This window comes from Scyliorhinus canicula, chromosome 15 (assembly GCF_902713615.1).
Source record: "Scyliorhinus canicula chromosome 15, sScyCan1.1, whole genome shotgun sequence".
NCBI classification, from domain to species: domain Eukaryota; kingdom Metazoa; phylum Chordata; class Chondrichthyes; order Carcharhiniformes; family Scyliorhinidae; genus Scyliorhinus; species Scyliorhinus canicula.
The window spans coordinates 99,038,603-99,063,616 of NC_052160.1; the positions used below are offsets into that span (position 1 = coordinate 99,038,603).

General features: G+C 43.5%; 1 protein-coding gene across 1 annotated transcript in view; it reads left to right on the top strand.

Annotated features, from left to right (window-relative positions):
• Positions 1-25,014, top strand: part of LOC119978410 (zinc finger protein 76-like) — an 83,421-nt gene that overhangs the window by 39,278 nt on the left and 19,129 nt on the right. The window contains exons 2-9 of the mRNA XM_038820038.1: positions 1,220-1,305; positions 1,916-1,996; positions 3,124-3,204; positions 7,226-7,425; positions 11,911-11,985; positions 13,696-13,812; positions 19,611-19,686; positions 21,564-21,689. Of these exons, the coding sequence (XP_038675966.1) occupies positions 1,230-1,305; positions 1,916-1,996; positions 3,124-3,204; positions 7,226-7,425; positions 11,911-11,985; positions 13,696-13,812; positions 19,611-19,686; positions 21,564-21,689 (832 nt within the window). The 5' untranslated portion in view covers positions 1,220-1,229. The remainder of the gene's footprint in view (positions 1-1,219; positions 1,306-1,915; positions 1,997-3,123; positions 3,205-7,225; positions 7,426-11,910; positions 11,986-13,695; positions 13,813-19,610; positions 19,687-21,563; positions 21,690-25,014) is intronic.

The following is a 25,014-nucleotide window of genomic DNA, read 5'->3' on the forward strand; positions in this document are numbered from 1 at the left end:
TTGGATTCCACATTTGCACAATACTGATCAGTGTAATGGCCAACTTACCTTTGTAGGCCAGAGACCCGTGCCAAGTCACTGCTCTAAAAATACATCTAACTTGAAATACTATTCCTAATAATATCTGACGTCATTAAAACTTTTAACACTTAAAAGTCAGGATGTTCCTTGACTCCTTAGCAGGCTTTCCCCAAGATTCCTGAAATTTCAAACCAGGCAGGTTTTCAGAAGTCTTCCAAAACCCACTCGACCCAATGAAAATACTGGGGACAGGAAAAATAAATTTCCACTAGGCTGATGATAGCAACACCGATGTCAGAGGACGTGCATGTGTGGTCACAATCCAGCCCTAATATGTACTTCTTGTAGGAAGATTGTATGGGCCCATTTTTATGCAGGAGATTTAAATTGCTGTGCAAAAAAACTAGTTTTGGTGGTTCCCAGCCTCATTCCCGACTGCAGGAAGGCGTGAAATGTAGGTCTGTGATGTTCAAATCCATTCAATCACTTTGACTTGCTTGAGTGAGGGTATTAAAAGTCTTTTGAATTGCAGCAAGTCCATGGTACTCTGGACGCTGTCCTTGCCACATGGCGTCTTGCCTATGCTGGAAACCTAGCTTCTCTCCTGTCTTTAACCTCCCAGCAAAGTGCGTACAGTACAGCGTCACTGAATGTGGGAGCCCTCTCTTTTCTTTGGTGCGATCTGACTTGCCTGTGAGTGGCCTAATACAGTAATCCAGCAGCCTGCAGTGCATTGCTGCAACTTCCCTTTCAAATGGACAGTGCCAGGAGAGCCTGGGAGGTTGTCTGGAAGTCATGCTTTCAACAGAACACTGCTCAGCCCCCTGGACTGTGCAGGACCACCTGCAATGAAATGGAGACCAGGGCTATCCGGGGGCTGCAGCTTTCCATGCCACAATCCCGATAATGATGTGGATGAACCAAATTTCTTTCTTGCCCACTCCGTTTAAAAAGGGTTGCAGGGACGGTCCCTCTGTCCAAAAATCAGGATGATTGAATGTCGTACTCTAACTGTCCACCGTATTATCATTCCGTTTCCAAATCTTGCACATTCTGTTCATATGTATTGTTTTATATAGTTTAAGAATTGTCCCTTTGTACTTTCTCGTGATAATGTAGTGTGAAATTATGCTGAAGACATTGCATGCATGTAAGGTGTTCGCATTCAGTAATAATAAATACTTTGCCATTGTTTTAGATTACACTAGATGATGGAGAGCCTGAGCCTACAGGCAGTGACTCTTACAGATGGATCTACAGCCTACATTCAACATACACTGAAAGGTGAGCACCCAGTGATGAATTGGAATTTATAAAGCAATGGGCAAACATGCAGCACCATGGGAGTGTTAGGGTATCTCACTCCCCTAAATTGTTAGTATCATTCCTTCTTGGGTGGCACTGAGCAGAGGCTAGGCATCTCTCCAGAGCAGGGTGAATCTGCCGGCAAGTCATCTTGACTAAAGAGTATCATAAATGGAGATCTGGAGTGTCCAGGAGATGCACATGGCCAAGATCACCAAATGAAAGTGGAGCTGGGATAGAGGTGTGAATAATATAAATAGGACAATCCTTTAAAACAGATGAGGAGGAATGTCTTCAGCCAGAAGGTGGTGAATCTGTGGAACTCTTTGCCGCAGAAGGCTGTGGCGGCCAAATCACGGAGTGTCTTTAATACAGAGATAGATAGGTTCTTGATTAATAAGGGGATCAGGAGTTATGAGGAAAAGCAGAATGGAGATGAGACAAAGATTAAGTACAAGGGCCCTGAAGTTTGGGAGAAGAGGAGGTGATCGAATTAAAACATAAAGAATTCTAGGAGGGTTTAACAAGGTAGATGCAGAGAGAAGCTTTTTACCCTGACGATGCATTAATTTCTGAATATATTTAACAGATGCAAAGTTGATTGAGGGGCAAACAATTCAGCTGGAAGATGGTACGACAGCCTACATCCAACAAGTTACAGTACATAAAGGTAACAATGGCAATTACAGTCAGAACATTCATAAACACTAAACCTATGTCCAAAGTATGAATGGGAGTTGGTCCGATTCGGTAGAAGTGCGGTTGCATTTTATACACAGTAATGTCTACGTTACTGGGCACGCTAACATTTGTGATTTCAGTCAGATTGTAACTTTGTCGCTGCGTGAAGTAATTGCTGATATGTCTGTGTTCATTTTACTGACAAATGTATTGGGATCAGGTTTGCGTTCTGGAATTAACAAAATTTGACACAACAGAAGCAGTTCAACCAAGATTATCGCCACAAAGTAATGCCACTTATTTATAAGAGGTGCAATGATGACATTAATGTAAAAGCAAATGACTAAGGATGCTGGAATCTGAAACAAAAACAGAAAATATTGGACAATCTCAGCAGGTCTGACGGCATCTGGAGAGAGAGGGGAGTCAACGTTTCGAGTCTGGATGACTCTTTGTACATCTTCCAAAATTTCAGTTGAGCAAAATTCGCACACAGGTCAAATGTCTCTTATTAATAAAGTTAACACTTAGTGGCTTACAGGTTTATTCACAAAGTCCTTGGAGAGAAGTTTTCAGAAGTCACTCTGAGAAACTCCACTCCCTTCCTCAGAACCCAGAGCAGAACTCTGACAATCTAAACTAAAAACAGACCCAGACCCAGTGACATTGCAGCCTGCCTAACTCTTAACTCCTTAATCACAGCTTTAGCAGACATATAATCTGGATATCTTAACCCAAGTTCTTTTAATAACATTACTGCAACAGACACATCATACAATATATATAAAAAATTCCTACATACATCACAATCTGCACTGCAACAGGACATTAGTCTGATCTTCAACAGGAGAAAGAATGCTCAACAGATAAATGTGTGTGACTGCTTTTGTGCTTGACTTAGTCATTATAGAAAATCAAATGGAAAAACTAGAGGGAAGGTCTTAGTTGCCCAATCTTTCTGTGGTGTCTAGCAGGAGAATGTGAACCTCAAAAGGGAAGAAAATCATTTTAACGAGGTTAGAAAAAAGTACAAGTGATTAGTGTAAGCTTGAAATTGTAAACTTGAACTTGTTTTGCTCCTCCATGTCAAACCTCTTAACATATTAACATCTGCAGGTGACTCTCTGCCTTTTGAAGATGGCCAGGCTGTACAGCTTGAAGATGGCAGCACTGCATACATCCATCACACCCCTAAAGGTAGCCATCATTCTCATAATGTACTTTGAAATCTTACTTCTATGCAGGACAGAATGAAGCTGGAACTGATCCAGAAAACCTACTGTCAATTACAATGTATCTGCTTGTGTCTCCTCCAGATGCTCCAGTTTCACAGAATCATATAGAATTTAAAGTGCAGTCCAAAGATGTGCAGACTGGGTGGATTGGCTATGCTAAATTGCCCTTTGGAAGGGACGGCAAGGTGGTGCAGTGATTAGCACTGCTGCCTCATGGCGCTGAGGACCCGGGTTCAATCCAGGCCCTGGGTCACTGCCTGTGTGGAGTTTGCACATTCTCCCCGTGTCTACGTGGGTGTCCACCCCACAACCCGAAAAGATGTGCAGGGTAGGTGAATTGGCCACTCTAAATGACCCCTTAATTGGAAAAAATTGGGTAATCTAAATTTATTTTTAAAAAGGCGAAAAAGAAAATTGCCTCATGGTGCCCAAAAGTTTGGGAGGTGTTATTGGGTTAAGGGGGTGGGCTGAAGTGTGAGACTAGGTAGTGTGCAATATTTTACCAATAAGGCTGTTTGTATGGGCTTGTACGTGCAAACTGGCCCTGAATGTATTTGCTTAGAATCATTGAATCATCGAATCCCTACAGTGCAAGAAGGAGGCCATTCGGCCCATTGAGTCTGCACCGATCCTCTGAAAGAGTACTCTACCTATGCCCAACCCTCAGCAATCCCATAACCCCACCTAACCTTTCCACAATAAGGGACAATTTAACATGGTCAATCAACCTAACCTGCACATCTTTGGACTGTGGGAGGAAACCGGAGTGCCTGGAGGAAACCCAGGCAAACTCCACACAGGCAGTGACCCGAGCCGAAATTGAAAATGGGTAGCTGGCACTGTGAGGCACCAGTGCTTGCTTCCACTAGTCCCAGATCATCTATACTTACAACAATGACATTTCCATTGCATCCTGTCTCTCAATTTTTGACTTGCATGACTTATGTGAACATTTATGACAGGAAAATCTTGCGTTTTCCTAGGGCTACGTCAACATTTGACTGTCTTCCTGCCGTTCCAGGCCTCCTACCACTAGATGGTACTATTGCATGGCTTAATAAGAACATAAGAACTAGGAGCAGGAGTAGGCCAACTGGCCCCTCGAGCCTGCTCCGCCATTCAATGAGATCATGGCTGATCTTTTGTGGACTGAGCTCCACTTTCCGGCCCGAACACCATAACCCTTAATCCCTTTATTCTTCAAAAAACTATCTATCTTTACCTTAAAAACATTTAATGAAGGAGCCTCCACTGCTTCACTGGGCAAGGAATTCCATAGATTCACAACCCTCTGGGTGAAGACGTTTCTCCTAAACTCAGTCCTAAATCTACTTCCTCTTATTTTGAGGCTATGTCCCCTAGTTCTGCTTCCACCCGCCAGTGGAAACAACCTGCCGGCATCTATCCTATCTATTCACTTCATAATTTTAAATGTTTCTATAAGATCCCCCCCTCATCCTTCTAAATTCCAACGAGTACAGTCCCAGTCTACTCAGCCTCTCCTTGTAATCCAACCCCTTCAGCTCTGGGATTAACCTAATGAATCTCCTCTGCACACCCTCCAGTGCCAGTACATCCTTTCTCAAGTAAGGAGACCAAAACTGAACACAATATTCCAGGTGTGGCCTCACTAACACCTTATGCAATTGCAACATAACCTCCCTAGTCTTAAACTCCATCCCTCTGGCAATGAAGGACAAAATTCCATTTGCCTTCTTAATCACCTGTTGCACCTGTAAACCAACTTTCTGTGACTCATGCACTAGCACACCCAGGTGTCTCTGCACAGCGGCATGCTTTAATATTTTATCGTTTAAATAATAATCCCGTTTGCTGTTATTCCTACCAAAATGGATAACCTCACATTTGTCAACGTTATATTCCATCTGCCAGACCCTAGCCCATTCACTTAACCTATCCAAATCCCTCTGCAGACTTCCAGTATCCTCTGCACTTTTCACTTTACCACTGATCTTAGTGTCATCTGCAAACTTGGACACATTGCCCTTGGTCCCCAACTCCAAATCATCTATGTAAATTGTGAACAATTGTGGGCCCAACACGGATCCCTGAGGGACACCACTAGCTACTGATTGTCAACCAGAGAAACACCCATTAATCCCCACTCTTTGCTTTCTATTAATTAACCAACCCTCTATCCATGCTACTACTTTACCCTTAATGCCATGCATTTTTATCTTATGCAGCAACCTTTTGTGTGGCACCTTGTCAAAGGCTTTCTGGCTTGATCAAAGACTTGATCTCTGCTAGCCCCCATTTTTCTTTAGCACAATTTTGGGGATACCTTCTCTTCCCCCAAAATATTCCAGGTAACCAGAGCTCACATTCCTACCCGTAGCTACTCAATTCTGATTTCAGGCTGCAATTACGAACTCAGTTCTTTTTTATTAGTGAGTGGTTCTTAGGCTGACTTGCCCCGAAATGATTCTAGCATTAAGATTGGATTTTGAGAGGGCGGCATGTGGCGCAGTGGATAGCACTGGGACTGCGGCGCTGAGGACCCGGGTTCGAATCCCGGCTCTGGGTCACTGTCCGTGTGGAGTTTGCACATTCTCCCCATGTCTACGTGGATTTCATCCCACAACCCAAAGATGTGCAGGTTAGGTGGATTGGCCACGCTAAATTGCCCCCTAATTGGAAAATATATATATAATTGGGTACTCTAAATTTATTTTTTTAAAGTTTGGAATTTGGGCTCTTTCCCCCGCATCTTGGGCTGGAATTTTCCTACCCCGCCACAGCCAACTCCCCCGCAGCGGATGCGGCGAGCCATTCAAATGTAAGATCCCGTTGATGGGAGAGGCTGGAAAATTCCGGCTTTGGTTTCATATTCATGTTAGTTGTACAGGCTCAAGCCTTAACCTTGGATTATACAAACATATTTATTAACTCACTGAGGGTGTCAACAAAAACTTAACTTGAGTAATCCTAAACACACTGCCATTGTTTTTAAGTTACCTTTCACGTAATCGCAGATGGCATCAAATTCTCCAACAGAGGAAACTACGGTTAAAGTGATTATGTTATGATCATTAAGAACGAAGGATAACCGCTGGAAACCGGTTGACCAGTAGACTTGTTTATTAGTTGTTTCTCTACAATTCTAGAGAGCTTAGTTAATTGCTTTGAAGATGTCCTGAGGAATAAATGCGCAAGCATCCATCTTTCTTTCCATTTGAACCAGTGTCAGTCATTTAAAGATGATTTTTTATGATTTGCTTTTTTAACCAATAGGAATGCATCTCAATTTGACCCCTTCATGTGATGGTCTCATTCCTGTGTGCGTGAGATGCAAGAACTTCAATCAGACAGATTCTAATTCGTGTTGGTAGCAGTGAATCTCTAGCCTGGACTTTTACTTAACTGTCCTGCCAGAGGTGGGTGGGGGTCAGAAAGGTGTGGGGAAGCTGGAAGTCAGGATTCCCCAGCCACAGGACCTGACAGATCCCCGCTGCAGCACATCACAAGGCAGTGAACACTGTGTGGACACTGAACAGGAAGGAGAGTATGGTCAGGAGGGGGCCCAAGTACAATGGGAAGGGGGGTGGGGAGGAGCTTGAGTAAAGTTTTGAAAACAGGAAAGAGGGTGATTATGGTGGTAATAGCAAGGGAACAGGTCGCATTTAGTGGCTGATGGAATAGCTACTGATAGTGGAGTTGAGGCGATGCAGAACCAGAAATAAGCTGATGTGGTTGGTGAACCCAGAGACGTGCCATCTTGCAGGTAACATCTTATGCTGTCAATTCCAAGCTTGTTGGTACTCGGGCTAGGAAATGATCCAATGATTTGACTGTGATTGTTACATTGTTCATTAATTTGTGACTCTAAACATAAGAAAACCATCCATAATGGACCTTGCTGGAAATTGTTTAGATTGCAGTGCTGGTACTCTTGTTGTATAAAAATGATCCTGCAAAGCTGGCTGTTATTTTACCTTGACGGATGTTGTCCTTTTTCCCAGATGATTTTGACCCAGAAGCAGTACAAGCCGTACAATTGGAGGATGGTACAACAGCTTATATTCATCACCCAGTCTCCCTGCAGGGTTCCAATACGATCCTGGCTGTACAGACAGAAGCAGGATTGGAAACACTGCATGCTCAGACAGATGGCACTGTTGATCAGGAGACCATTAGTGCTCTTGAGCATTATGCCAACAAGGTAAGCTGTCATCCGTGATCTAGAACAACCTTTGTCTCATTGTTAGGAATGTGAGGTTTTATAGGATACTTATATCTTGGAATTGTCTCTCTAATTCCAGGTAAAACAGTGGAATGAAAGGGGTAATATGACCGCAAATTCTGCTTGACACCAAGCCTAGGTGGCTTGGTTGTTATGGAGCTGGGGACCCTGGTTGATTATATGGAGAGAAAGGGGAGGATGTTCATACTTGTAAGCTGTGGCAAAAGCAGCTGTGCTGACTGTAGATGGACTTTCAGTCTCCAAGACTTGGGTTAAAAAAAGAGAGAAAAAGGGAAGTCTCACAGAGAAAGGACTGCCGCTAGTGTGGTCAGCAGAGAGAAGAAGTTACAAGTTCTCTAAAAGCTACCAATGCAGGAAGGAGGGTGGGCTTGGGTTAATGAAACTAATCTTGTGACAATCTAAGGATTCCAGAAGATTTGTCCTGGCAAAGGGAAGAGAAGCGCCTTTAGAATAGTTGTTCAATGTTACTTTCAAGACAAAACAGGGAGAAGTAAACTTGAAATGAAATGAAAATCGCTTATTGTCACGAGTAGGCTTCAATGAAGTTACTGTGAAAAGCCCCTAGTCGCCACATTCCGGCGCCTGTCCGGGAATCGAACCGTGCTGCTGGCCTGCTTTAAAAGCCAGCGATTTAGCTGAGTGAGCTAAACCAGCCCCTTGTTGGAAACATGGAATGTTGGACTAGTTCTTGTGAAATCTGTTATTTTGTGAAGAGTGGGATGTGAAATCCACGGCATGGGTTTTCTGTTGTCTTAATAGTTAAAGAGAGAATATCTATTCTGTAGTTCAGTGTATTAGTTGTTGACAAAATAGTGTTTAGTCAACGTTGCTTTTCGTTCATTTGTTGCAGTAAAAGTCTTAAAACTTACAAACTTAACCTGGTGTTGTGAGACTTCTTACTGTGCTCACCTCAGTTCAATGCCAGCATCTCCACATCATTCATTATGATCATGGCTGATCATTCAATGCAGTAGCCTAATCCCGCTTCCCCGCCCCCCTCCATATCATTTGATCCCCTTTGCCCCAAGCGCTATATCTAACTGCTTCATGAAAACATACAATGTTTTGGCCTCAATTACTTCCTGTGGTAACAAATTCCACATCCAATCACTCTCTGGGTGAAGAAATCTCTCCTCGTCTCTCGTCTTAAATGGTCTATCCCCTAACCTCAGACCGTGACCCCTGGTTCTGGACAAACCCAACAACAGGAACATCCTTCCTGCATCTACCCTGTCTAGTCCTGTTAGAATTTTATTGGTTTCTATGAGATCCCCCCTCATTCATTTGAACTCCAGCTAATACAATCCTAACCAATTCAATCTCCTCGTATGTCAATCCCACCATCACAGGAATCCATCTGGAAAAATCTTCGTTGCACTCCCTCTTGAGCAAGAACATCCGATAAGGAGACCACATTGTACACAATATTCCATGTGTGGCCTTGCCAAGGCCCTGTATACTGCCGCAAGACATCCATTTTTTTTATTTTTTTTTTTTATAAATTTAGATTACCCAATTATTTTTTCCAATTAAGGGGCAATTTAGCGTGGCCAATCCACCTACTCTGCACATTTTTTGGGTTGTGGGGGCGAAACCCACGCAGACACGGGGAGAATGTGCAAACTCCACACAGACAGTGACCCAGAGCTGGGATCGAACCTGGGACCTCAGCGCCGTGAGGCGGTTGTGCTAACCACTAGGCCACCGTGCTGCCCGCAGCAAGACATCCATGATCCTGTACTCGAATCCTCTTGCTACGAAGGCCAGCATACCATTTGCCTTCTTTACGAACTGCTGGAAATGCAGGTTTAATTTCAGTGACTGGTGTACGAGGACACCCAGGTCTCATTGCACATTCCCCTTTCCTAATTTATGTCCATTCAGATAATAGTCCGCTGCTTGTTTTTTGCTACCAAGTGGATAACCTCGCATTTCTCCAAATTATACTGCATTTGTCATTTGTTTGCCCACTCACTCAACTTGTCCAAATCACACTGAAGGATCTCTGCATCCTCTTTACAGCACATCCTCCCAGCCAACTTGGTGTCGTCTGCAAATTTGGAGATTTAGTCAGCTACTAAGAGTCAGCTACCATGGCAACATAGTGGTTAGCACTGCTGCTTCGCAGCACCAGGATCCTGGGTTCAATTCCAGCCTTGGGCAATTGTTGGTGTGGAGTTTGCATGTTTTCCCTGTGTCTGTGTGGGCTTCCTCCCCCTGCCCAAAGATATGCACTGGGCTGCACGGTAGCATGGTGGTTAGCATAAATGCTTTACAGCTCCAGGGTCCCAGGTTCGATTCCCGGCTGGGTCACTGTCTGTGCGGAGTCTGCACGTCCTCCCCGTGTGTGCGTGGGTTTCCTCCGGGTGCTCCGGTTTCCTCCCACAGTCCAAAGATGTGCGGGTTAGGTGGATTGGCCATGCTAAATTGCCCGTAGTGTCCTAAAAAGTAAGGTTAAGGGGGGGGGGGGTTGTTGGGTTAGGGGTATAGGGTGGATACGTGGGTTTGGGTAGGGTGATCATTGCTCGGCACAACATCGAGGGCCGAAGGGCCTGTTCTGTTCTATGTTCTATATGCATGTTAGGTGGATTGGTCATGCTGAATTTCCCCTCGTGTTCCAAGATTAGTTTGTGTTATGGCAATAGGGCGGGAGAGCGGGTCAACATAAGGTCCTCTTTCAGAAGTTCGGTGCAGACTCAATAGGCCGAATGGGCGCTTCCTGTACTGTAGAGATTCTGAGACCCTTAGCCCTGGAAATCCCTCTCGAAACCTCTCCACCCCTCTTTAAATTGCCCCTTAAAATCTCACTCGTGACTCAAACAGTTGGCCATCTGTCCTACTATCACTATATGATTTGATGTCAAATTTTGTTTGGCAATGCTTCTGTGAAGCTATTTGGGATTTTTCGTTGTGTTAAAACACTGTACAAGTTGTTGAGAAAGTATCGTTCTCATCATAATTAGAGTTATTTTATATCAAGAAAAACAAGTTAAACGCCAGTATCAAATTACCTTAAATGATCACTTGTATAAATTATCACATTTCTTGAGGTGCTAATTAGAAAATGTGAACATTAGATTACTGATGCCTGTGAGGCAGGGAGAGAATCAGAGACACGCATGAGAGACAGTTTATGTTCTTGATGTAATCTGAATTTAGAAAAACATGTGTTGAATTTTGGATGTGAATAGAAAGCTGCTATTTATTTCTGAATATCACCTGTGCTTTGCTGATAATTAGAAAAATGTCAGCATTCTGGTAGTTGACATTGCTGTGAGATATCGAGAGAAAGGTGACCATGAAGAAAGAAACTAGATAGACCCGTGCCTTTTTAAAAGGTAATCATGGATGCCAAATGTAATTTTTGCAGCGATCTCTTGGTAAGTTCCATGCCATTCCTGCCATAACTAGGATGCCCTCCCATCACTGTTGATGAACATCATGGGGGAGTTCTAACCTAAAACAATTCATAGCTTTAGGCTGGATGGAGCATTCAAGTCTTAAAAATCTGATTTCCAACTGGAACCGACCTTGAACCTGTTCACCTCCAGCTTTAACTGACTGACAGGTTCCCAGGTAGCCAACCTGCTCCAGGGAAGAAGTTGGCATTTTCTAATAATACAACTACAGTTCACACGGTCTTTCAACTTTCTAACTTTAACCTCTGGTCACCTGAGTTTTCCTCTCCATGGGGAACCTTGGCAGCTACAATCAGGTGTGTATCCAGGAAGTGAGTGCCTTGACACCCACCTACTGGATCCAGCATACCTACCTGAGGAGCCAGTGCAAACAGGCACTCAACTTCCCTCACCACCTTCCTCCCCGACTCCTCTTTTTTTCCCCACCCAGCCTCCAACACCACTGCCTCCTGCACCACCTCCAAAGCCACCTCTCTGACCATATCAAATCTGTGACCCCCCCCCCTCCCCCGGGCCTACACAAGGTCTTGGATTCCCCTTACCTCCAGGCCCATGACTACCCGGCAGGCCACCAAACCCCATGATTGAATCCAGTTAACTAAAGCTCAGTTAGACACCCTGTGCTGCTGCGGATGTTCATTTCCACAAGATACAGCTTATTCTCAACCTTCAAAGTAGCGTATGATGAAAGTTGAGTACATAACTAAGGATGTGACTAAATAGACTATTTATGGTCTCCACAGAACAAGAAAAAGAATTGTGAAATTCAATCCAAAGCATCAGTAAAAATCCCAGAATTTGATTTAATAAAAATATAATCTGTCTAATGCACAGTTGTGGTGATGTTATCTCCTGGACGGCATAAAACAACCTACCATTGAACAAAGCCTGAGGAGAGCAATAAAGTATTTTTCAAACATGTGAAGTTTGCGATAAAAATTATATTTGTAGTATTTGAACCTTTACTTTAATCGGGGAATGTTCGGGTGAAATGGTAGTCGTTATGTGCATTTTGTTTTTTCAGGCATCTGAGGAAGATGAAGGGGTCAGCAGTACTACTGGACTGCCTTCCGATATGAACAAGGACAAGCCTGTGCAGGTATCACTTTATTCTGTTAATTTTATACCAACAAGGATCAGTGTGACATACATCAGGGTACACAAATAAATCTCTGCGAAGCGATGGATATGCCACATCTTTCCTGATTCATTTATAACAAAGGTAACATTTTGGCATTCACGTTATAACTGAATTCGCATCAGTCGAACAATTCCTGCTTTAACTCGCAGTTTGGAAGATGTTGGTGCCTGGTTTTGACTGGGAGCAACCTAACTGCTATTTTGAAACAAGTTCAGCCTCCCTCTGAGGCTACTAGTTTCCCCTGTGGGTCACCTTCCTTTTCTTAACTATCAACTAACACACTGTGCATATGTGTGTGTTGCTTTATATTTCTTATAAACTTATTCAACTGAATTCACTGTACTATACTCTATATTGCACATCTCTCTCAGTATTCTAAAAACTGGAATTAAAGTGTCCTATCTAAAATAATTAATTTATCAAGATTAAAGGGTCACTTCCGTTCTTTTGATTCATTAATCACCTTCATTAAAAATGAGAATTTCATTGAAACCTTACAGGAATGCATTTGCAAATTGTCCTGGTTGAAATATTTAAAGACTTAGGTGCTCCCGTTCACTTCATCGAAAGTGCAAAATGAATAATGCCCATGAATTGTAGAACCCCCCCCCATCCTTCCCCTCAGTTCAAATTTGACCTACTCGGGAATCAAGAATTCCAGCAGGTCCCCCCGAGGGTAGAGAGATTGATCTCCACCCTAACAGGATCTGCCTTCAGGCGATCAACGAGGCGAAGGCTATCGCGTCTGCCTCCGCACACCTGTTTCCAGCCCCAGCTGGTCTGACACACCGAATATGGCCTCTCGAGGGCCCTGGTCCAGTTTCACATGCACCACGTTCACACACATCTTCGACCCCCTCAAAGAGCCAGCTCATCCTGGCCCTTGTAAGGTGTGCTCTATATACCACCTTCAGCTGTATTAGCCCCAGCTTCACACAAGAGGTGGAGGCGTTCACCCTCCTGAGCACCTCACACCAGAACCCCTCCTCCATACCCTCTCCCAACTCTTCCTCCCACTTTGATCCCTCCAGCGGCGCCTTTTCCTCTTCCAAAATAGCCCCGTAAACCGCCGATACTACCCTCTTCTCCAGTCCCCCAGTCGTCAGCACCTCCTCCAGCAATGTGGAGGCTGGCTCCACTGGGAAGCTGTGAATCTCCTTTCTGGCAAAGTCTCGAACCTGCATGTATCTAAATATTTCCCCCTGCTCCAGCCCATACTTCGCTCCCAGCTCCTTCAATCCTGCAAACCGACCCCCAAGAAACAAATCTTTTAGTGTTCTGATTCCTTTCTCCTCCCATCTCCGAAAATTTTGATTTTTCTTTTAATTGTGCAGATAAACAGTCAGTTTGCTTTTTGATCATGTAGAAATTAACTATTTCATGTCAGATTTTCTAATTTTACCTGAACTACCTTTGCTTAGCTGTCAGGCTGAATGCTTCAATTATAGGTGGCAGATTGCCATTTCACATTGCTTTCCACTGGTGAGTTACCTGATCTGAGTGCCATCGTGAGATTACAAGTTTGCCGTCTGGCTGAAGCTGAGGAGTAAGTGCTATCTGAGGCAGGAAGGTTATCTGACAAAAACCTGATGTACACTGACGTGCCATGCTACACAATTCACTTTAATTAACAGCAAAATATTTTTATCCCCTCTTGTTTTTATACAGCTGGTGATTGACGGTGAAGTGCGAGTAAGTGCTAAGGGACAGCAGATAGGGGAAAAAGCATTCCGCTGTGGTTTTGAGGGCTGTGGCCGACTGTATACAACTGCACATCATTTAAAGGTAAATAACTGCGTTTACATCGTTTGTGTCTCGTTTTGGTGCTTTGGGCACTTGAGCCTTCAGCTAATTAATTTCAAAACTAAAGTGTAAAAGCCCCGTACATTGCCCTTTGACCTCTGGGACCGGAATGATTCCAGCATAGACTGATGCAATCCAATATGAAATGACTCAGTCCTGCTGGACACTTGTCCATGGAACTGTCCGTAACCTGACACTAATTCGCCGAACAGTGGCTGATGTGAGAATTAGAAGTATCACACTTCTGCAGTAGAGAGCGATATTCTGTGTTTGTTGTTGAGGCTTATTTTTGAGCAAAGTAAAGGGAACATTGTTATTTCTGCCACGTGCACTAGGCATCCCATTCCCCAATGAGAGCGCACACTTCAGTGAGCATTAAAAAACTGTTTAAAATAAAACCTATCCGCCAATACTTCTCATTAAATCTGCAAAATAATAAAGGCTGAATTCTCCACCGTCAGGGTGCTCCGTTTTGCCGGCAGCCCGGGGAGGTTTGCCGATGGCGTGGGGCTACCCCACAATGGGAAACCCTATTGACCAGCCGGTGAAACAGAGAATCCCGACGGCGTGCTGAACCAGAAATCTGGCGCAGCGGTACTTAGAAACCCGCCCACATGTTCATGGAATGAAACATCACTATAGTCACCTAGCACACCCTGCTGCCTTTCTGCAATTTGAAGTAGTTTGTACAAAAGTTCCCTTGTGTAGGACTTAACCTCTTCAAATGTTGTTTGGTCGAACTATGCAGCAATATGAAAGTCTGATTGCAAGATCATCTGTTGTCTTGATCCTCTCTTCCTTTTCCGATACTGTGGTCTGACCTAGCTTGTTCTGTGATTCACTAGTTTGCTCAATAATTCAACAACAACTTGTATTTATGTAGCACCTTCAACATAATAAAATGCTCCAAAGCCTTACACCAAGCCGCTTAGGAAGTATAAAAAAATTATTTCTTGGGATCTGGTAAAGCCACCATTTATTGCACATTCCCAATTGCCCTTGAACTGAGTGACGTATTTCAGAGGGCCGTTGAGGGCCAGCCACATTGTTGTGGGTCTGGCATCACGTTTAGGCCAGACCAGGTAAGGACGACAGATTTCTTTCCCTAAAGGATATGAATGAACCAGGTGGGCAGTTATGACAATCGATTGGGCGCCATTGGGGGCGGGCTGCCATATCACCAGAGAGTGGGGGAGATGACATGAGGGCCGTACAAAGAGGGAGAACGCGAGGTCCCCAAAAGTGTAAGTCCGCCTCTGGCAGGATGATAGGTAAAAAGAGTTGAGGTACAATAGAGTTTTGGCTAACCTCAGGTTTATGGAGCATTTTTGAAAAATCCTCCTCAGGTGCTCATAAATCTGTCAAATCGACCAAACTCTTTCGATGCCCCCCCCCCCCCCCCCCAACCCCCTTTCCCGGCTCTGACAGCCCTATGAATAAGATATTTGGTACAGAATCCATTGGAGCCTTTCAAGGATATACATATGACAAAGCTGCCAAATGGATGGTTGAGCTATTTTGCAAAGAATGAATGACATCAGTGGGAGAGTTTAAACAGTTAGCTCTGGATAACTCACTGGACGAGCCTTTCAACACTGTGCAATGCAGAATATCACTTTTTCCAAACGTTAATTTATTCTTTTTTTTTAATAAACAATTTTATTGAGGTAGTTTTTGGCTTTATAAACAATTACAGACATCATCAGAAAGAAAGCAAAAAAGGCAAAAATGTGCAAACATCCATGTACTTTCAATACTTCAGTCATAACATATTGCACAAGCCCGCTCCTCCCACCGGCAATGTTAATTTATTCTAATGGATCTGACAACTTTTCCACCTATACAATGCTATTGACAGTTTGCCAGTTGTCAGAAGTAACAACCTGGCAACCTGGATGAGGGTGAGAACAAAAGGGCAGGTCTTCGACAGGGTGTTGGACAGGAGTGATTAAATGGGTTGATGGGATAGGAGTGGTGGACAGGCAGGTAATCCTGGTGAAAGGGCCAAGTAGAGACAGTAATGGACCGGTTGTACCCTTGAAAGGGTGAAATCAAAACTTTGGGTTCTTTTATAGAATAATAGAATACCTACAGTGCATCAGGAGGCCATTCGGCCTATTCAGTCTGCACTGACCCTCCAGCCAAACTCACTCTTCCGCCCTATCCCAATAACCCCTTAACCTAACCTACACATTTTCTTTTTATTTTAAATTTAGAGTACGCAATTATTCTTTTCTTCCAATTAAGGGGCAATTTACTGTGGCCAATCCACCTGCACGTTTTCGGGTTGTGCCACGTGCCACCCACTATCCTACACATTTTCTTTGGACACTAAGGGACAAATTAACATGACCAATCCACCTAACCTTCACATATTTGGATTGTGGGAGGAAACCGGAACACCCGAAGGAAACCCACGCAGACACGGAGCGAACCTGCAAACTCCACACAGACAGTTGCCCAAGGCTGGAATTGAACCTGGGTCCCTGGCGCCGTGAGGCAGCAGTGGTAACCACTATTCCAACGTGCTATCACGTTTCTCTAAGAGAACCTTTAAAGAAGAGCTGGTTCGGCAACTCAAAGTGTACGTGTTCAGGCAAGCTGAATTAACAAGGTGCAAGACCCCAATTTAAGCATTTAAATAAAATTCCTGCTTATTTCAGTTCAGATAGACCTTAGGAAGCCAATGGCTTGGACTTTGTCAAATTTTAATTTTGCCATTGCCCTATTCCCCAATGTAAGCAGAATGGCAAGAATATGAAAATAAGCGCAAATCGGCTTGAATAACTGTGTATATTTCTGGATCAAATATTCATAAATCTGCCTGAATTCTGCCATGAGTTCATTGAAGCATATAATAGGTAATTGTCACCATCCAGTGGAAGCAGCAAGTACTGCAGTGTGTACCCACATAAAAATGTCGTTCCTTTGTTGCCTAAAATTATTACGGATTGACCATTTTTCTTTAAAGATTTATACCACTGCAGTAACAATATAAAGATAGCGTTTAATGTGGGACAGTTTTACCTGACTTCTTCTCACAAAGGATGATGAAACTCTGCAACTCTTCTTTCCTCTCCTCCCCTGTCCCCTCCCGAAAAGCTGTTGAGACAGGGGTCAGTTGAAAATGTCAAAATTGAGATCGATATATTTTTGTATCGGTCAAAATATCAAGTGATATGGAACAAAGACAGTTAGTTGGAGTTAATCAGCCATGATCTCTTGGAATGGTGGAACCAGTTCAACGGGCTGAATGGCCTATTCACGTTCCGACATTTCTGTTATATACACTTCTCCCTCCTCCCCTCTTATTAAAATTTTTTTTTGGAGCGGGAAAAGCTTTAGTGTTTTTTATATATCGCAGACGCCAGCCTAGAAATTGGCCTCTGAAGCCTCAAAATCCCTCCATAAAATGGGGGTCAACTTAATAATAATCTTTATTAGCGTCACAAGTAGGCTTACATTAACACTGCAATAAAGTTACTGTGAAAATCCCCTAGTCACCACACTCTGGCGCCTGTTCGGGTACACAGAGGGAGAATTTAGAATGTCCAATTCACCTAACAAGCACGTCTTTCGGGACTTGTGGGAGGAAACCGGGGCACCCGGAGGAAACCCACGCAGACACAGCGAGAATGTGCAGACTCTGCACAGACTGTGACCCAAGCCGGGAATCAAACCTGGGTCCCTGATGCTGTGAAGCAACAGTGCTAACCACAGTGCTACCGTGCCGCCCTTATGCTGAGTATGAATGTGAACCACTGACAGTGTTTAAACTCCTGTGGATTGCCTGCTTGATCCCTTGTGCTCAAGTCATACGTGCTGGTAAGTAAGTTATGCATTTGTGGGGTGAAGAATTGAGGCTATTGACTAATGCGGTGTGTCATGGCTGAAAAGCAGGATTGACCAGAGTGACCGTGCAAACCACACCCACTCAAGACTTGGTCAGATTTTGCCCATTGTCGGTGATAATACCCTTAAATTGCCCACCATCGTCATCGCCAAAAGGTGAAATCAGCTCCAGGGTGCTAGCCTGTGCAGTTTGATCAGAATTTTATTAAAGGCCATCCGCACTCGGGCTGTTGATGTGTTCAGATGACACCTGGTTCAAAGCAAATGGATTTATGGCTGTTTCTGATGGTACTCATGACGATTGTTTCAAATCAAATCTTGGCATATTAAGAATACCTTGTTCCCACGAGTGTTTCTGGAGCCACCTTTTCTCTGTGATCAATCAGATGGCTTTTAAATGATAACGATAACCATCCTGAATGTGGTTTGACTATTTCATATTCAGAAAGCTGGCAGAGAAAGATCGATGGACAAAATATTTTTATCACACCCTTAATGGGGATTTGTTATAAGTACATCCTCCATTTTCTGCTTTGAACTCTGCTTAACTTGATATTTAGATTGGAATGTGAGGAGCAGTAGCATGACAGGGCAGCACAATGGCTATCACAGTTGCTTCACAGCTCCAGGGTCCCACGTTCGGTTCCCGGCTTGGGTCACTGTCTGTGCGGAGTTTGCACGTTCTCCCCGTGTCTGCGTAGGTTTCCTCCGGGTGCTCTGGTTTCTTCCCACAGTCCAAAGATGTGCAGGATAGGTGGATTGGCCGTGCTAAATTGCCCTTAGTGTCCATAAAGGTTGGGTTGGGTTGGATGGGGATAGGGTGGAGGTGTGGATTTGTGTAGGGTGCTCTTTCCAAGAGCCGGTGCAGACTTAATGGGCCGAAAGACCTCCTTCTGCACTGTAAATTCTATGATTCTATGATTAATATTACGCAAATCTTTCAAATGAAGTACTGAAACACCCGAGGAAGGGATCGTACTGTAATAATTTATACCTAATACACAATGACTCAATCTAATATCTCCATTGGTTTAAGTGAGTAAATCTTGCTCCATCTTGTTGTTTCTCTGTTCTCGGCAAATGGGATAAGTAGGGCGCCACAGTCTGTCTCTGAGTAGCTGGATCGGAGAGAAAGAAAACATCAGCCGAGATTTCCACTGCAGCTATCTGCCTGCTCAGCTGCAATGGGAATTTGTACATGTGAATGTTGGGAGAGAATATAATTGGGATCTGCTGAGACTGCCCTCTGCAATTCTTCAGCCAACCAACATCCACTGTGAAGCTCTGCACGCGAGCGTTGGTCACTCCAGCCAGATACAGGAGAGCGATGAGCATGGGAGAGTGATCAGCATCTTTTCAGCTATAGCTGGGGAAAGAGAAAACCCCTCTGCAAGAAGAGACAGGAAAATGAGCTGTCTAAATACAGTCACTTAGTTTTGGTTTCCCGCAGAGATCATGGTGTCCCTACAGTGCAGAGGGAGGCCATTCAGCCCATCGATTCTGCACCGACATCCGAAAGAGCACCCTACCTAGACACACTCCCCCACCCTCACCCTATCTCCGTAACCCCATCTAATCTTTGGACACTAAGGGGCAATTTAAAGTGCCAGTCCACCTAATCTACACATCTTTGAACATTAAAGGGTAATTTAGCATGGCCAGTCCACCTCACCTGCACATCTTTTTGGACTTTGATGTAAATTGGGGGTTCAGAGAATGACCATAAATGGTGACTGGTATGCTGTAACCTGATTGGATCCTGTATCGTATAGAACGGGTTTGTAACAAAAATACAATTGGATAAGAAAAGCTCTTGATATTGGTTTAGAGCAGCACTGCTAGTCTGTAAAACTAACCAATGGTCTTTCTTTGGCATATTGACAAATGTGTCCGAAGTTTTAATTACTGTTTCTTGTGCCACATTGCAGGTTCATGAACGGGCTCATACAGGGGATCGGCCATACCGATGTGAACAACCAGGTTGTGGAAAGGCATTTGCCACAGGTGATGACATAAACATTTACTATACAGAAAGCTGGGTTCATATTCCATAACATGTAGAACAAATACACTGGGGAAATTGTCGGGTTAGCTGAGTTGTAAATTGTATTTTAGAATAATGATTTTTTTTTTAATGTGTTCATGGGATGTGGGTACCACTGGCTCGACCAGCATTGTTTTCCCTTTCCCAAATGCTCTTGAGAAGGTGGTGGGTGGTGAGATGTCTTCTTGAGCTGCTGCAGCCTCTGTGGTGTAGGTACATCCATAGCTCTGTCAGGAAGTGATAGTGAGGGAATGACAATATAGTTTCAAGCCAGGATGATGGGTGGCTCTGCGGGAATTTGCAGATGGTGGCGTTCCCATGTATTCACTGTCCTTGTATATCTAGATGGCAATGGTTGAGGGTTTGAAGGGTGCTGTCGAAGGTGCCTTGGTGAGTTGCTGCAGTGCATCTTGTAGATGGTACACCCAGCTGCCTCTGTGCATTGGTAGTGGAGGGAATAAATGTTGAAGGTAGTAGATGGGATGCTAATCAACCAAGCTGCTTTGTCCTTGATAGTGTTGAACTTCTTGAGTGTGATTTGAGCTGCACTCGTCAGGCAAGTGAGAGTATTCCATCACATTCCTGACTTGTGCTTTGTAGATGGTGGACAGGCTTTGGTGAGTCAGGGGGTGACTTACTCACTGCAGAATTCCCAGCCTCTGACCTGCCCTTGTAGCCACAGTATTTATATGTCTGGGCAGCATGGTAGCACAAGTGATTAGCACTGTGGCTTCACAGTGCCAGGGTCCCAGGTTCGATTCCCTGCTGGGTCACTGTCTGTGCGGAGTCTGCACGTTCTCTCCGTGTCTGCGTGGGTTTCCTCCGGGTGCTCCGGTTTCCTCCCACAGTCCAAAGACGTGCAGGTTAGGTGGATTGGCCATGATCAATTGCCCTTAGTGACCAAGAAAGGTCAGATGGGGTTATTGGGCTACGGGATCGGGTGGAAGTGAGGACTTAAGTGGGTCGGTGCAGACTCAATGGGCCGAATGGCCTCCTTCTGCACTGTATGTTCTATATTCTCTATGTTCAGTTTTTGGTTAGTGACAAGCCTCCAGGATGTTGATAGAGACTTGATGTGACATTACATGCTGTGAATCTTAATCTCCAGTTATAATAGTTTTGACTGTCCTTGCGCTGCAATGGGTTTACCCAGCGAGCAGCTAAGTCATCAGATGAAGAAGATCGCAGGTTTGATCACTGGATTGTGTTTAGTTACCTAATCTCAGCAGGATGGTAGCCTGTGCACTGCAAGTGGTCACAATGCCATTAAGCTGTCCAGATTCTTTCCCATCTATAGCGTAAGTTATTTAACGTTCCAAAACTTATTTAAAGGTCTCCTTCACCAGTGACCAAGAATGCTCAAGAAAAGCCTTTACTTGTCCCTTTTGTCTCTCTTCCCGATCAGTAAGTATCTTGTCTCCCTTTATCATCTAATATCTTGACCTAAACAGATCAGTTGTAATGAATTTTGGACAGAAGTGTAAGCGTGGTAGGTCACTGTACAACCTGAAAGGCTATTTTGAAAATTAATTGTTGCTTTGCATGAACATATGACCCTGAACGTCCTGGAGCTTTAGAAGACTAAAATAACCTCCTTGCTTTCCTTTGTATTCCACATTGCCGCATTTCTCTTTCAGGCGTATTCTCACATTTGTGTTCCTTTCTCCTCTTCTTTCCTCTGTCTTACCTCCATGAATCCACCTGCAGTGCCACTCAATTGATGACTTTGTGTGAGACCTTCTACATCTCCTGCTGATATTTAAATTTACTTTAGATGAGAGAAGTATTTCAATTGAATTTAAGCTCCGTGTGTTTTATTTTGTTTGTTCAATTCCAGGTTATGGATTGAAAAGCCACACCAGAACGCACACGGGAGAAAAACCATACAAATGTCCTGAAGACACGTGTAACAAAGCATTCAAAACATCAGGAGATTTACAAAAACATATCAGAACACACACAGGTCAGATATTAGCTCTATAGTACCCACGTGGATTATTACACCTTCATGTAATTATAAAGTGAACCACTTGTATTTGTAGCCTGGACGTGATTAGAATCAATTATTTGTCACAATTTGCCTTACTGTGCCTAGGCTGGGCGTGGCTCACTCTGATCATTTCCTTCAGTGATTTTCATGATGAAAGGCCTTTAAGTGTGGATACCAGGTGAGATCAGGCTCTGGTTTGATGAAAGGCCCCTACAACTAAACATCTGACAACGCTCATTATGTAAAACAAATAACTAAAGTAGTGAATTATACCGCCCTGTCAAGAATCACCTTCTGGTGAGGGAAAATGGGATATGATTTTTGTGGGAAATGAATTCACTTTTGGTAAGGAAGAAATTATGATTTTGATGCTACACCGGAGTTTTTGTTGTTGGTTTAAGCACCGATCTGCGCACAGCTTGCTCTAGCAAACGATATTGAAATGTTGGCCAAGTGCCCAAAGTTCATAATGTCTACATTTCTTACTGGTATCAATTAAGATACGGTGCTGAAAGATGGGGCAAATTATTTGTTTGACATTATTTTGGTTTGCCAAGGGATGTTGTATATTTGTATAAGCATCAGATAAAATGCAACCAATTCGTGTAAGTGCTTGTACTGGAGCTCCTTTAATTATTTATTCACCAATTCCATGTAAACCAGAAAAACACACACAACTAACAAGAGTAGAACACTCTACTCAAAAGCAATTGCACTCCTAAAATGTGCTGTAAATTTATTGAAATTGTTATGGGCCAGGGTTTAGAGAACCCCAAAGTGTATCATGGAGTTCACTTGACACACAACTTTTAATAGATTGTGGTATGGGGAGCACAAGGCCCACTCCACAGGTGTGGTACAGCAGAAATGGAAACGTATTTTTTAAAGCAAAACAATGTTTATTCTATAAAGTCAAGTTAACCTTTTTAAAACATACAGTGAACATCTTAGTAACCATTAATTCAAATACAACCCCCAAAGACTACAACACTAAGTAATCCTTTAAGCTTTCCTTTTAACATCCATACGACTTAAAAACAAAACCTTTATCAGAAGTACATCAGGTTTACATTCACTACTGGAAACATTTATAATTCTGAATTCACCAATTGATCAAGAGATAGTCTTTTGATGGCCGAGAGAACAGCAGTACACCTGCTTGGTCTGGCTTCAGCTCCAACACTGAAAGCGAAACTAAAACACCCTGCAGCCTGCTCAAAATCAAAAGCAAAAAGCTGACAGAGAGCCCAGCTCCACCCACTCTCTGACATCACTGCAGTAGTAAACACCCATTTCTTAAAGGTACTCTCACTACAGATATTTATATACACCCCCATTTATAAAGACCCATTTCTTAAAGGTACTCTCACATGACAAAATCAACTAATACTTCGTGCTGACCATTGAAAATAGAAATACTTGAGTGTTATTTACCTGGATAGGGATTCATCTTGAATTAGGAATTCTGCAGATACATTTGCCCACTTTTTTATTCTGCAGGCATTACAACAGTGGCTGCACTTCAAAAGTACATTAATGGTTGCAAATCACTTGGAACAACTTGCACTGAAAGTTGTTCTATAAATAGGGGGTCCTCACTATAGGGGATGCAAGTAACACCCCAGAAACAGCTGTAAATCAGGAAATGGAAGAGAGGGAGGAACTCAAGAAAATTACAATAACCAGGGAAGTGATGCTGAGCAAATTGTTGGAGCTGTAGCCTGACGAGCCCCGATGTCCTGATGGACTTCATCCAAGGGCCTTCAAATAAGTAACTCGTGAGATGGTTGATACATTGGTTTTAATTTTCCAAAATTCCCCAGGTTCATGGTAACTTTTCCTTAAAAAGGGAGGCAGACACAAAGCAGGAAACTACCGGCCAGTTATTAACATCTGCCATAGGGAAAATGTTAGAGGCTATTACTAAAGACTTTTATGGCAGGGCATTTAGATAAATTCAAGGCAGTCGGACAGAGTCAACGTGGCTTTGTGAGAGGGAAATCGTGTTTAACCGATTTATTGTTTTTTTTTAGAAAATATTTTATTGAAGCATAACACTTTAACATTCCTTAAACCACCGCACGGGCCGACGCACGCAAAAAACTAAAAACGACGTCCCCCTACTACCACGCCCTACTTCCTAATTACCCGTGTACTAAGTTCCCTGTCCTTGTCTTATACTGCCATGCCTCCCATTTTCCTCCCCCCCGCTCACCCCCCTCCACCACTTACTGCTGACATTCAATTTTCCTTGAAGAAGTCGATGAACGGCTGCCACCTCTGGGCGAACCCCTGAATTGACCTTCTGAAGGCGAACTTAATCTTTTCCAGCCTGAGAAACCCTGCCATGTCGTATTGTTTTTTTTGAAGAAGCAAGTGGGGTGCTGTGAATAAAGGGGAACCAGTGGATGTACTGTACTTCTAAATCCAGAAGGTATTTGATAAGATGCCACATCAAAGGTTATTGCCGAAAATAAAAGCTCAAGGTGTAGGGGGTAATATATTGCCGTAGATAGAAGAATGGCTAGCCAACAGGGAACAGAGAGTAGGCATAAATGGCTCATTTTCTGGTTGGCAAGACATAATGAGTGGTATGCCGTGGGGTTCAGTCTGGGGACTCAACTTTTTACAGTTTATAAAAATGACTTGGATGAAAGGATCGTAGGTATGGTTGTAAATTTGCTGATGATACAAAGATGGGCAGGAAAGCAAGTTGTGAAGAGGACATCAGGCAGCTACAAAGGGATAATGATAGGTTAAGTGAGTGGGCAAAGATATAGCCAAATGAGGATAATGTGGGAAAATGTGCAACTGTCCACTTTGGCCGGGAAAATGAAAATAAGTTATTATCTTAATGATGAGAGATTGCAGAACTCTTGAGGTGCAGAGGGATCTGGGTGTCCTACTGCATGAATCACAAAGGTTTGATATGCAGGTACAGCAAGTAATTAGGAAGACTGATCAAATGTTATCATTTATCACAAGGGAAATTGAATGCAGAAGTCAAGAAGTTATGTGTCAATGGTGAGACCACATCTGGAGGACTGTGTACAGTATTAATCTCCTTATTTAAGGAAGGATGTAAATGTGTTGGGAGCAGTTCAGAGAAGGGTTAACAGACTAATACCTGGAATGGGCGGATTGTTTTATGAGGAAAGATTAGACAGACTGGGCTTATTATACCCATTAGAGTTCAGAAGAGTAAGAGGTGACTTGATTGCAACTTATAAGATCCTCAGGGATCACAGGATGGATGCAGAGAGGATGTTTTCTCTGCAGAATCTAGAACTACAGAGAA